The 12,809-nt window shown below is 35.8% G+C and overlaps 1 protein-coding gene across 8 annotated transcripts in view; it reads left to right on the top strand.

Annotated features, from left to right (window-relative positions):
* RPS6KA5 (ribosomal protein S6 kinase A5) overlaps positions 1-12,241 on the top strand; it is an 89,339-nt gene extending 77,098 nt beyond the window's left edge. For all 8 annotated transcript variants that reach the window (XM_027673426.1, XM_027673416.1, XM_027673463.1 and 5 more), the window contains 6 exons: positions 33-126; positions 1,358-1,528; positions 5,302-5,493; positions 6,097-6,256; positions 7,273-7,436; positions 8,743-12,241. In XM_027673426.1, coding sequence (XP_027529227.1) covers positions 33-126; positions 1,358-1,528; positions 5,302-5,493; positions 6,097-6,256; positions 7,273-7,436; positions 8,743-8,982 — 1,021 coding nt within the window. In that variant the 3' untranslated portion in view covers positions 8,983-12,241. The remainder of the gene's footprint in view (positions 1-32; positions 127-1,357; positions 1,529-5,301; positions 5,494-6,096; positions 6,257-7,272; positions 7,437-8,742) is intronic.
* The last annotated feature ends 568 nt before the right edge of the window (positions 12,242-12,809 follow it).

Raw genomic sequence — 12,809 nt, 5'->3', positions numbered from 1 at the left:
ATGGGTACAAAATGATTGCTCAATTTTTCTAGAATGGAAGCCAACACCCAGAGAGAAATAACAGCCCTGAAACTCTGCGAAGGACATCCGAATGTAGTGAAGTTACATGAAGTTTTTCATGACCAGGTATTTTGAAGAAACTGTAATCAGCACCTACCAAACACATTGCCATGTGTTTTTCCAAGAACTTTTAGGAGTTAAGCATACTATAACTGTGAAGGCAACATTTTTCCTAGGGCTTTTGTCTAGTCAGTATAGAAGATGAAGCAGAAGTTCTACATTCAAGCAATCTTGCAGTTACTCTAGCAAATCAAAAGTATGTATAAAAATTAGTCTTGGATTCTGTTTGTGGTTCTAGCCTTGGTTGTCTTTGTGAATCATCATACAGTATATTCATTGCACAGTTTCACATCTATGATACTGAGGTGTCTAGTCACTTTTCCCCTCGGGTTGTCATAAATTTTAAACAGTATTGGTGATTTGATTTGGAAATCATGCATATGAAGATTATATAGCTAGCATTTTTTTTTACATATTAGTAACTCAATGGAGATAACTAAATAGCTTGCCAAATTACCAAATGTGAAAGTAGAGCCTCTATTTGAAAATATATTAAGATCAGTTTATTTATGTACCATAATTATCTTTTTCCTTAATGTGATGCAGAGTCCACAGCATGTAATAAACCATAATTTGATCTGAATTGGAAGTTGGCCCTGGTCTGAGCTGGGGTTTTGGACCAGATGTCCTGTAGAGCTCCCTTCTAACATAAACTACTTTGTGATTCTAGTCTATGATTCTGTAATGGAATGTGAGGTCTCTTGCCTGTCCACCTGTCCCAGTCTGTCCTCCTCATGCGGTTTATACAAGGACCAGCAGAGAGGTCATGTGGAGCACTTCGAAAATGAGCTGAGAGGATTTCCTAGTGAAGTTTCAGGGTACTTTTAAAGGATTTAATTAACATTAAGTGGTTAGCTCCTTATGCATATTAATAGATATGTATCCCTGCATCAGAACAGGCTTAAGGGCAAAAGTCTAGCTTTTTCCAGCTTTATTTGTTAGCCTAAGTAAAGACATTTCGTCTCTCTACAAATGTAGCTGATGGTATTGTGTTTTTTTAAATAAATATGGGTGGACATGGCAAAGACATTATCATTCTTCAATCTCAATGAGATTGATGGGGAAAGTGCATCTGAGATGCAAGTCAGTGCTTGATTTTGGCCTTCCAAATACCTACAAGTAGTAGTGTTATTTCTTCAAATGTGGAGAACCTGTCAGATTAGCACCTACATCTTGAATGAACATTGGTTTGTAATGTTAAATTTCTAACATGCTGTATTTTTCTTTATTGTTTCAGCTTCACACATTTCTAGTAATGGAATTGCTGAAGGGTGGAGAATTGCTTGAGCGTATTCAGAAAAAGAAACATTTCAGTGAGACTGAAGCCAGTCACATTATGCGCAGACTTGTTTCAGCAGTGAGCCACATGCACGATGTAGGAGTAGTCCACAGAGATCTGAAACCTGAGGTATAGTGACTTGCATATATATGTTAAGACAATAAGTTATTAAATATCTGGAATGTGATGTGTCTCTGTTTCTTCAGCTTTTATTACAGAGTTTTCTACTTCTGTATTTTTAATACAATGTTACTGCTTTTACTTGGTAAATTCTGTAGATGTTTTTCTGTTCACAGGTAAAAGTAACTGTTAGGAAACATGTTTAGTTCTGTAAGCAATCTGTACTCTTAACTTGTTCAAAAACATTCTTCACCTATTTGGGGACAATTTTTACTAGTGTGTATTTATTGTATGAAACAGTTCATAAGCAGAGAGCTAGGTTGCTTGGATACTTTCCCTGTACGTTTTCACCCTTGGTTTGACCTTAATTCCCTCAGCAGGGCTTCTTTTGGATGTAATTGTGACACCCTTGTACTGTCTTCTGTTCCAGTTAAGCACAAAATGAACCACAAACTAATGCAGTCAGCTAATAAAGATGTGTGATTTGAGTTCAGTGAGTTCAGTAGTTTCCCAAAAGAAACATTTTTTAATATCTGTTTTTCAGTAATTACTTGTTCTGATATTTTTATTGTGCAGCAATATCTTGCCTTCTGGACAATTCTGTTTACTATGGTGATGTTGACCACTGGCTTTGTTCTGCTTCCTGGACCCAGTTTTTTCTTGGGTTTTTTTGCCAGCAATGGCCTTGGATATGTGTTAGTTTTCTCAAGCCTGAGAGTAGTGAAAATTGATGTTAGTTCATCCAGTAAGGATGTTATATTGTAAAGGTAATTACAATCATCATACCTCAGGAAATAGCTACTCCTTTTGTAGCTGAAGTTAAAAAATAATCCACCATACCTACTGATGTTATCATTTTGTAATGTACCTTCTGCTATATGACTTAGTATTTTGTAGTAATTCCAATTCAACAGATAAAGAAGTCTGCTAGGTGTTGGTATTTAAACTATTTTTGAAAATCAATCCAAAATATATGAGTTTGAAAGAAGCTCCTGTTTTAAGTAAACAGTTAAACAAAGAGGAGCTATTGTGAAATTCTAATGTGTGCATTGAAAAAGTCATCAGATAAACGTTTTTTGAGAGTCATATCATCAGGGAAAGAAACTAGCTTTTGAAACGAGTAATTATTAAAAAGTCAAAACCCAAAAACCCTTTCTCTCTTCTATTCTCATCATTTTAGTCTTACTACCATCTTGAATATAAAGACAGAATAAAGCAGAGCTTCAGTTGCATGGTAAATTAGGCAGTCTTCAGTTCTACATTATGTTCAAGAACAGAAGTCTAGGAAGTCCAAGTAATGAAGAGTTAGCAAACAGCTTGCAGAATCCATGGCCTCCACAAAGCTGGACTTAACCTGCTGCCTCCTTCCTGCTTGTTGTTTTGAAAGTTACTATTTTAGGTTCCAACATGAACTTAGTAGGAGATAGGCAGACTTCTCAATATAGATGTGGTTAGTGCACCTTTCTGTAAAAAGCTATACAGGAATTTCTGTTGCTTTTCTAAGAATTCCAGTCAGATTTGTTTGATGTTCAACTTTGACATCTAATGTGCTACTGATAAATCTATTTTTAAAAATATGACTGGTTAAATGCCTAAGGATGAGACTTTTTTAATTGCGTGAACTGGGAAAGTCTTCTGTTTAGCAGTAGTAATTTGATCATATATTGGGAAAAGTAGTACTGGATATATATATATATGGCCAGTCTTCACGAATGAAGATCTGGGGAAAGGTCTTTTTACCTTTCCAGCCTGCGCAATGGATTTTTTAGGTGAGACACAGCCTGCGCTGAACTGAGCCCACCCTTTAATCCTAAGGTTCATCTGCCGGGGCCAAGCAAGCTTGGACAATGGCAGTGAGGTCCTCAGGACGTAGGTTTGTTTAGAGTGACCTTCTCATAGATGGATGGCCTCACAGGGCTAACAGGTTCCATCTACCCGGGAGACCGAGGAATTGAACCCGGGTTGCAGCAGTGAGAGTCCTGCATGCTAACCACTAGGCCACCAGGGGTCTCAGTACTGGATAGAAAGTAGAGAATTCATAGGAATAAAGAATTTGTGTAGCATATATGACCATTTTAAGCCTCTCAGTAGAGGATTTGAGAACTGTTTCTGTGAAGTGACCATTAATATGTAAAGTGAGTTCTAGAGGTATTAGAACAAAACCTACCAAGACAGAGATAGTGTTGTTTACATATCCTTAAACTATATGTGGAATATAGCTGTAAATACGGAAGCAGGGGGGTTGTGAAAAATAGTTTATTTACCCAATCAACAGGGAAATCTGAACCCAACTTAAGACACTTGGACTGTACCTTTCTCTCTGTGCATAGCCAATTTCATTTTTGTCTTAAGAAGGTCTTTTTAACCTGATGTTACTCGTTCTTCATTTACGTGTTGACTATATAACAGCACCATAGAAAAAAGACAATTATATTAATCACTCATCCTTGTTGTATTAATACTTTTGCTGAAACTAGGCTTCCTTCAGATCCATCTTACACATTTTAAAATTAAAAACTGATTTTTCTGAATGTGCATTAAGCTATAACAGCAGTACAGAATGGAAAAATACTAAAATGTTTTATAGAAGCTATTTTCTTTTATCCATAATGAATGCTCTCTGGTTCTCCTTATTGATCTGCTGGCAGTCTAGCAATCATTTTTTAACCCTTGTTAATGAATTTGAAATTAAATTACTTTGTATAAGTCATTCACCTCTTGTATTACAAAATTAGATAGGGCTATAGGATTTATAATACTGAGACTTTTTCTAGCATTCATAGATCAAACAGTAAAGGCAATAGCAAAATTATGCTCTTCTCTCAGAAGTTGATGGGAGGAGTAGAATTAGTTTTTAATTTGTCTTGGCCTCAGACAGTTCTTCTAAGACTTAGCTTCATTCTTGTATCTTTCTTGACAAATATAAATACTCAGGGGGAAAAAAAGAAGCTGATTCCAAACGGATAACAACCTGTCTGTCTTCAAGTCCAAGGTGCCACATTCCAGTCTGTAAAGCTGGAGTTCTCAGGGACTACTATACCAGTGTCTCTTTATCTTGGTGTAAGGAGGAGGTTTGAGGTTGGACTGTTGTGTGACTTTCAGTGCTCGAATGCTGTTGGTCCCACGTCACTTCCACAACACGTATTGACTTTGCCATCCATGCCAAAGGCACCTCTCGGTACAATTGCTGAGCTGTTGGGGCCCTTTATACCACCACTTTATCCCAAGGGGCACCTTGTTACCACCATTCTTCACTTTCAGTTTGCTCTTTTGCATTATTGTGCTCATTGCAATATGGCTTCAGTGTGTAACCACTTGAGGACCAAAGACTATTCAGTCACAAAACAAGACATGCAACAGGAGTCCCCCACACAAGAAAGCTATCATTCATAACATGCCAGAATAATGGGGAAGCATAAGAAAATTTGCTTTTGTTTGAGGAAGAAGGCAATTCTCCATCTCCAGACATTTTAATGTCTTCGCTTTTTATTCAGTGTTCCCTGAATTCTTTTCCCCACTGTTCTCTGCTACATATTGATTTTCATTAATAATCTCTGACAGAACTGCCCTGACTTGCAGGTATGCAGGATGCAGATAAACACATCACATTTTCTTACAACCCAGAGTACCATTATTTCTACTTTTCCATTTTTTTCCCCCGGTGTCTCCCACTTCCCCTTTCCTATAGGTAATGTCAAGTTTTCTGTAGTAATAAATGTAGGAAAATAATTTTAATCAGTTTTCTACCCAGTGCTGGCATTGATTTTGTCTTTGCTTTTCAGAATTTACTATTTACAGATGAAAGTGATAATTCAGAAATAAAAATAATTGATTTTGGCTTTGCTCGTTTAAAACCACCTGATAATCAGCCTCTGAAGACTCCGTGTTTTACTCTTCATTATGCTGCCCCGGAGCTCTTGAATCACAATGGTTATGACGAGTCTTGTGATCTGTGGAGTTTGGGAGTCATTTTGGTAAGTGATTGAGGTTTTTAACTATAACTTTATTGCTTGTATCTACTTTTTATTAAAATGCAAAGGATTTGACATGATTTCAGACATAAATTGGGTACATGCCAAATTCAAGTGTGGTGAAAATATTACTGCAAAAATAATAGGTTCCAAAGACAGATGTTTTCCAGGCTGGAGATTTTTTTTTCCTAAGTAGCAAATTAAATTTAACACTTCTAGGAATGGAAAAGTTACTTGATGCAGTCAGGTTCTCAAAAAGAGGTATTCTTGTTAGGAGATTTTACAGGCATCCATATAATCTTTTTACAGTTTCAGTTCAGAGAAGGAATCAACCTGCATCCTGATTTACAGAAAATTAATTACAGTAGATATGAGCAGGGTAGAAATATGTGTTGTTCATAGCTTCTTGAAACATACAAGTGTTTTTTCTAACAACGACTCCAGAGAAAGTCTTGCAAACTTAAAGTTTTCTACAGCCTTGAAGTTATGCCAGTCCAGGTTTTATTGCATGGGTCTGGAGATGCAAACAACAGCCCTCCATATTTAGTAATAGAGTTGTCCATAAATATACTGTGTTTGTTAATGCTGCTTTTGTTGTCATGACAGTACACAATGCTATCAGGACAGGTACCATTTCAGTCTCAAGACAGAAGTTTAACATGTACCAGTGCATTGGAAATTATGAAGAAAATTAAAAAGGGAGAATTTTCCTTTGAAGGAGAAGCTTGGAAAAATGTTTCTGAAGAGGCTAAAGAGCTAATTCGAGGTACGTATTCACAAGTATTTCGTGTACCTTATATTTCTGCCTCAAAATGTAAAATTAGAGAACCATACAATATTTGGATGCTGGAATCAGCAGCAGACTGTCAACCTGTCAGAGCAGTATCCGCAGCTTGAGCTGTGTACTGACCCCTAATACAAACTATGGGCTGAGGTGAACACATCAGAATGTATTACAAATTGCTTGTACACCTAGCAGAGCTTTCTAATGTGGCGAGATGCTGATAGGAAGGTTAGTGGGGTTAGAAGGAACTGGAGAGCTTCAGAAAAAGTGAACTCACTGTTTTAAAACATTTTAAAACAAAAGCAGAGTTTTTCTTTTATGTTATTTTTGCTTTTCTAAAAAACCAAAACAGCTTATGAGATAATTGTCTTAAAAGCTAAGCTTTTGCAGAAAATTATTTTATTACTATATTTTTCCCTTTGCCTATTTTTTAATCCATGTGCCAAGAGTACTTACTGAGTATTTCTGAGCTGCTTCATTCACATTTGCCATGCTTTTGGTTTCCCTTAAGCTTTTGAGCATCTAATTATGTTTTCAGCATGAGCTAGACACCAATCCTAAATCTACTTAGATGGAGTTCTGAATTTCTGTAGAAGGAATTTTTCTTGTAAGGAATTTTTCTGCCAAAAATGTGGGGATTTCCAGATTCAGACTTAAGTGGAGTGTTCAGGGAATCTGAGGCTTACTCCCTTGAACTTCATCCCAGACAGGTTTTAAGTGAAGAAATCATTTGGTAGTTCTGAGTTGATATGAAAAGAGATGCGACTTATCAAACAGTTAAATATCAATTTCTTGTGTTTAATGATTCTTCTGGAGCGGATGATAGTCTAACATTGTGTGAGCCTTATCTAGGATAAATATTGGCATACCTAGGACAAATATTGACGTTAGTTACTTATCAACACAATGTATGAGATTTTTGTAATAAATATTTGCATTTTCTATTAAATGAAGATAAATAGATCACAGTTCAAAAGAATATAATATGTTTCTATTAGGACTTCTAACAGTGGATCCAAACAAAAGAATTAAAATGTCCAGCCTGAGATACAATGAATGGCTTCAGGACGGCAGCCAGCTGTCATCCAACCCTCTGATGACACCTGATAACTTGGGCTCTTCAGGAGCTGCTGTGCACACATATGTCAAAGCCACTTTTCATGTAAGTTCTAAGAAATTTTATGTCATATGCTATATGTTGTAATGTGTAATCTGGATTCATGTATGTTTTCTTTTAATAACAAGACATATCTGTCCTTAAAATTCAGTGTTTGCTTATAGCTGGATTTTTTTTCCTTGATACATAACATCTCTGGAGTACATGAAAATATAAATGATGAAGCAAAAATAAATTTCTTGAAGATATTTATATTCATGAGCACTTGAGGATTGAGGGACAGCTGTTCATGAAAGAGCTATTAAAAATATTTTGTTTCTTAGAGGAATCTATTAAAAGGTCTTCAAACTTTTATGAAAAAAGAGAAAAAACTTTATATTTAACTTAAGAAACTGTTTAACTTTTTGTTCTTAACGTTAAAAATTTGAAGTAAAATTTCTGGAACCTGTGTAGTTGATGTTTTTTATATCATAATAATGGCCAGTCTTCGCGAACGAAGATCTGGGGAAAGGTCTTTTTACCTTTCCAGCCTGCGCAATGGATTTTTTTAGGTGAGACACAGCCTGCGCTGAACTGAGCCCACCCTTTAATCCTAAGGTTCATCTGCCGGGGCCAAGCAAGCTTGGACAATGGCAGTGAGGTCCTCAGGACGTAGGTTTGTTTAGAGTGACCTTCTCATAGATGGATGGCCTCACAGGGCTAACGGGCTCCATCTGCCCGGGAGACCGAGGAATTGAACCCGGGTTGCAGCAGTGAGAGTCCTGCATGCTAACCACTAGGCCACCAGGGGTCTCTTTTTATATCATAGATGCTTTTTAATGGACTTGCTTATCTACTATTTTATATTTACTAAAACCATTTGAACTGCTGCTGTATTATACAAACATATTGTTGATTCTCATGATCCCTTCTACAGACAATAAGCCAAAATTGAGCAGATTTATGCAGAAATGCTTGCAGACACTTAGAAGGAAGGAGACAAAAAGAAAACAATTGTTACTTGGAGAGGTCCTGATAATGCAACATAATTTGGGCTGAAAGAAAAACTGTAATTTAACAGTATTGTTTCTGAAAATGTAGTCTTAAATAGGTTAAGGCTTAATAAAAAATACTTCTAAATTAAAAAGAACAAGGAGGAGAAGATGCCAATTAATAATGTGATGTATTGGCTCTTTCATACCTGTAAAAGCTACTAAAGTTATTATTACAGCTACAATAGGAACTAGTAGTGCTCTGTCAAGAAACTGTGGTTTATCTTGTGACTTGCCATAGAACATTCATAATAAGTGACAAGGCATAAAATGTCTTAAACCTCTTGAAAAGCTTAGAGTTACCTTTTATTTTTAAACAGGCCTTTAACAAGTACAAAAGGGAAGGATTTTGTCTCCAGAATGTTGACAAGGCACCTCTTGCAAAAAGAAGGAAAATGAAAAAAACAAGTACAAGCACAGAGACACGTAGCAGCTCCAGTGAAAGTTCACATTCTTCTTCCTCTCATTCTCATGGTAAAACTACACCTACAAAGACATTGCAGCCCACAAACCCTGCAGACAGCAATAACCCGGAAACCATCTTCCAGTTCTCTGACTGAAAAGTGGAGAATATTCTCTCTTGAAGATTTAAGTGGTTATAAACTTGGTAGTACCTACTTTTTCTTCTCCCACAATTCCTCCCTGTGGCTTACAGGCTGCTACAGGAATGTCTGTTGCTTTAGAAATGTATTTCAGTCATACCTTTTTAGCTTTGTATTTCAACACATTTCTTTTTAGCATTAAGTTTGGTATCACTGGATATGGTATAATACTATTATACAAACAACATTCTATTCTCTTAGGGCTAAATTACTAGTGTGCAGTCAGGCTCAAGGTAAGGAGCTATGCTGCTTGTGGTACAGCTTGGAAGAAGACTGTTTCTCAGTGTCAGAATCTTCCTCCCAGTTTTTTCCCCACTGTTCAAAGAAAGGAAAGCTCTGTAACATATATAGAACTTTTGGATCTTCTGCTTTTACCCAGCTCTGTGAAGAATGTTATAGAATTTGATTCTTTGTGCATGTAAAGAATCATTGGTACAATGCACCAAAGGAGTATTGTACTTTAAGACCTTTTAAATTTGTGGTTACATTCTGTCCCATTTCTTTGAATTTTAAGATCAAAATGGAGTGTTATGGAACTCTTATTTTGTTTTAAAAAGTAACTCACATATCTTATTCTAAACAACTGAGAATACAAGTCTTAGATTTTTTTTTTAATTAATTTATTTTTTTAAATAAATCTAGGGTAAAGATGTCTAATATGAGATGTCTAGTACTGTGATACAAATTTTTTTGAAGTTATTAACTTCTGAAAGATTTTACAGATTCTAAAATATAATGCTATAAAAGAAAATTAAATTTCATATTCAATGCTTTGGAAAATGGTCACATGTTAAAATACCTATTTCAAGAATTAATTATAATTTATATTTTCTTTTTATATTTACACAATAACTTTAAAATACTAAGATTTTTTTAAAGATGCAAAAGCACCAGTTTCAACATCTGTTATTTTAGGGTCCATACAAAACGTATACCAAGTTATTTGAATTTTGCATTGTGCAAATACGGCAGTTTAATAGTAACTGTAAAATATTAGAATATATGTTTTATTTTTTGCACTTTATAACATCTAAAGGAGATGTTTTAGGATAAAGTGCACTCAGATCTCTCTTCCTACAAGGGTGCTGAGCACTGTTTTACTGGGTTGAATGACCTGAAATCCACCATACTTGGTGGTTATGGTCATTGTGAAGGAGAATTCTGTACTTTGCAGGAGTGAATCCCTGTATATTACCTACTGTTTTCATTCCTTACTTTAAAATGCAAAGCTATTTCTATCTTGCTTTTACATTGTATATAACAAATACTAGACCTGGGCACCTTGTGTAGTGTAGATGTTAACAACTTATGCACTGGGAATACTAAAGGGAAATTATATTGAACACTGTGCTTCACAACTTGTTCACTGTGGTGTACTACAGTGAAGTATTTCCTACTGTGATAGTATAGTATGTACATAACTGTTTGGAATCATAAATGTCACTTACAGAAACATCAGCATAAACTTTTAAATCAGTATATTTTATAAATTTATGGAGAGCTCTTTTATAGCTTGTATTCTCAATGACTAGAGGTAACTTAAGTGCTAAAGAGGACTTCAGTTTTGCAAATGCTTACATGTGTAAGTCTCCACTGAAGTCAGAGGGGCTCCTTGTCATATGCCTAAATTTCTGTGATGGAAGACTAATTGAGTAGAGGATTTTGTTAACAGCTGGCTCTATCTTAAAGTAACCTTAATCCAAACCCTATGCAAAAAAATAAGGTTATAGGAATTGTTTATATCAGTGGTTTTATTTATAGAATTGTATCAGATATCAGTATTGACAAATACAATACATCCATGTTTACAGGGATTGTGTGTATCAAAACAAGGCTTTGAAGCCCAACATGTTTGTTCTGTGTTTCTTTAATATTAATAATGGCATTCTGAGGTTTTGGAATTGCTCATGTGAAATAGTTTACTACTTTCTTGATGTGAATGTCAACAGTAATTGCAGCATTAATTTCAGGTTGATGTGAATATTGAGATTTGCACTGTTTATGTAGAAGTAGTATATTTAAAGATCAGTATATGTGCTAATAACACAACCAGTTTTAAATGGCCGATGTTAAAGTATTGAAAAATAATTGTCAATGTAATATATTCAGGTTTGCTTTCTGAATGCTCTCTTTGGAAGTAATCTCAATAGTGAACATGGCTCATTTGTAAAAGAATACTTCCCCTCTCCCCAATAAACTTGCTGTAAATACAACAAACAACCCACCATTAATGCTTGTTATGCAAACAGCACAGGTGAATCGAGAGATTGGCAAACAGGTTGCTTGTAAAGTTTGCACTTGGAGGAGTTCTTGGAATTTGTTTTCTTCAGAGTGATGATGACAAAAAGCTATCTTGGTTTTATTTCATTTAAATATAGGAAACTTTTGGATACCAAGTGGATTTGTAATATTGTGACACAGAAGTCCAGTATTGCATCAGAATGGATCGAGCCTTCAGAGTGGCTCAGCCCTTTTCCATGGCTACTTTTCTGAACCAGATAATGATCCCTGCACAGCTGTGATTCTCTGTCATCTGAGAACAGAATAATTCCTGGCAGAAAATATTCATAGAATGATGATACATGTTTATTGGTTGTAATGAAGTGTTGCACAAGCTACTTATATTTTTAATATAAACATGTAATATATGCATGCATGTACACACATGCTGTATTGCATGTCTGAGTCTCAATTTAAAGTAATATGCTTTGTTTGAGAGAACTTGTATTTAAAAATGAGTTCTGGACTCACACAGAGTTGGAAGGCCAGACAGCGAGGCTACCACAGAAGAGGAAGAATGTTATGGAAAATCAGAGGTGAGAAGCTTCTGGAAAGATTTTTCAGGAGTAAATTTCTGCCCTGGCTATCTCCATGTGCGTGTAATAATCACTGACACTGAATTGCAAGTTTTATTGCCAGTTGTCCAGCATAAACACATTTCCTAAGTCTGCAGTCACTGAGTATGTGTGCGTCCACACAAGTGTATACGTTTATAACATTAGGTCATCGTACTGAATTCTTTTGTTATTTCTCAAGTATCAGTCCAGGTATTTTTACTAAGTTGGTGGTCTTCATTCTTTGCCCCATAAATGACAGTCTTTCTTTCTCAGCATCCAGTTTTTTACATTGGAAAACATGACATTGCCTTCCTTCAGTTGAGATAGTTGATGGAATATTCTGGATTGAAAGAACAAAACATATCTGTTTCTGCTGTAAAGAGATTCTGCTTTGGTCTTTGTCTGCACTTCTCAGTTTGCTCTTTGACCCACAGGGCACTGGATTCTATAAAAATATAAGGAATGCAGAGCTGTTGACTAGCTCTCACCTGCCATCCTGCATTTTTATATATCACTCATTCAATAGATTCTGAATGTTCAGAACACCTATGTAGAAAAGAAAACTTAGACTGATTCCTGTGGTCTGCACTAGTAAATGAAGCAATGCTTTCACTTCCAGGGGCCAGCTGGAGCAGTCTTGTTTGTGGTGCCCAGAAGCTGCAAAACAGGGAAATGCAGGAGACCTGCAATAATGTAAATTTGAAGAAAACCCATATATTTTGACAGCCTTCATGTTCTCTGTGATAGAAATGGAATCTGCAACTGCCTGGGAAACAATTATAAGTATTTAGGTAGAGGAGATGTTATGGGCTGGTCTGTCTAATACTTTATTCAGTGGTAGAAAGCAATTCATACTATGCACACATAAAATTGCTTTTAAATATTGGCAACCAGTCTCTGTGTATTCACAAAATTTATGCAGAAGTCTGGAAAGAAAAACAGAACTAT

The sequence above is a fragment of the Neopelma chrysocephalum genome, unplaced genomic scaffold (genome assembly GCF_003984885.1).
Source record: "Neopelma chrysocephalum unplaced genomic scaffold, ASM398488v2 Primary Assembly neopelma1_24, whole genome shotgun sequence".
In the NCBI taxonomy this organism is placed as follows: domain Eukaryota; kingdom Metazoa; phylum Chordata; class Aves; order Passeriformes; family Pipridae; genus Neopelma; species Neopelma chrysocephalum.
This window is presented reverse-complemented; position numbering and strand designations above follow the sequence as displayed.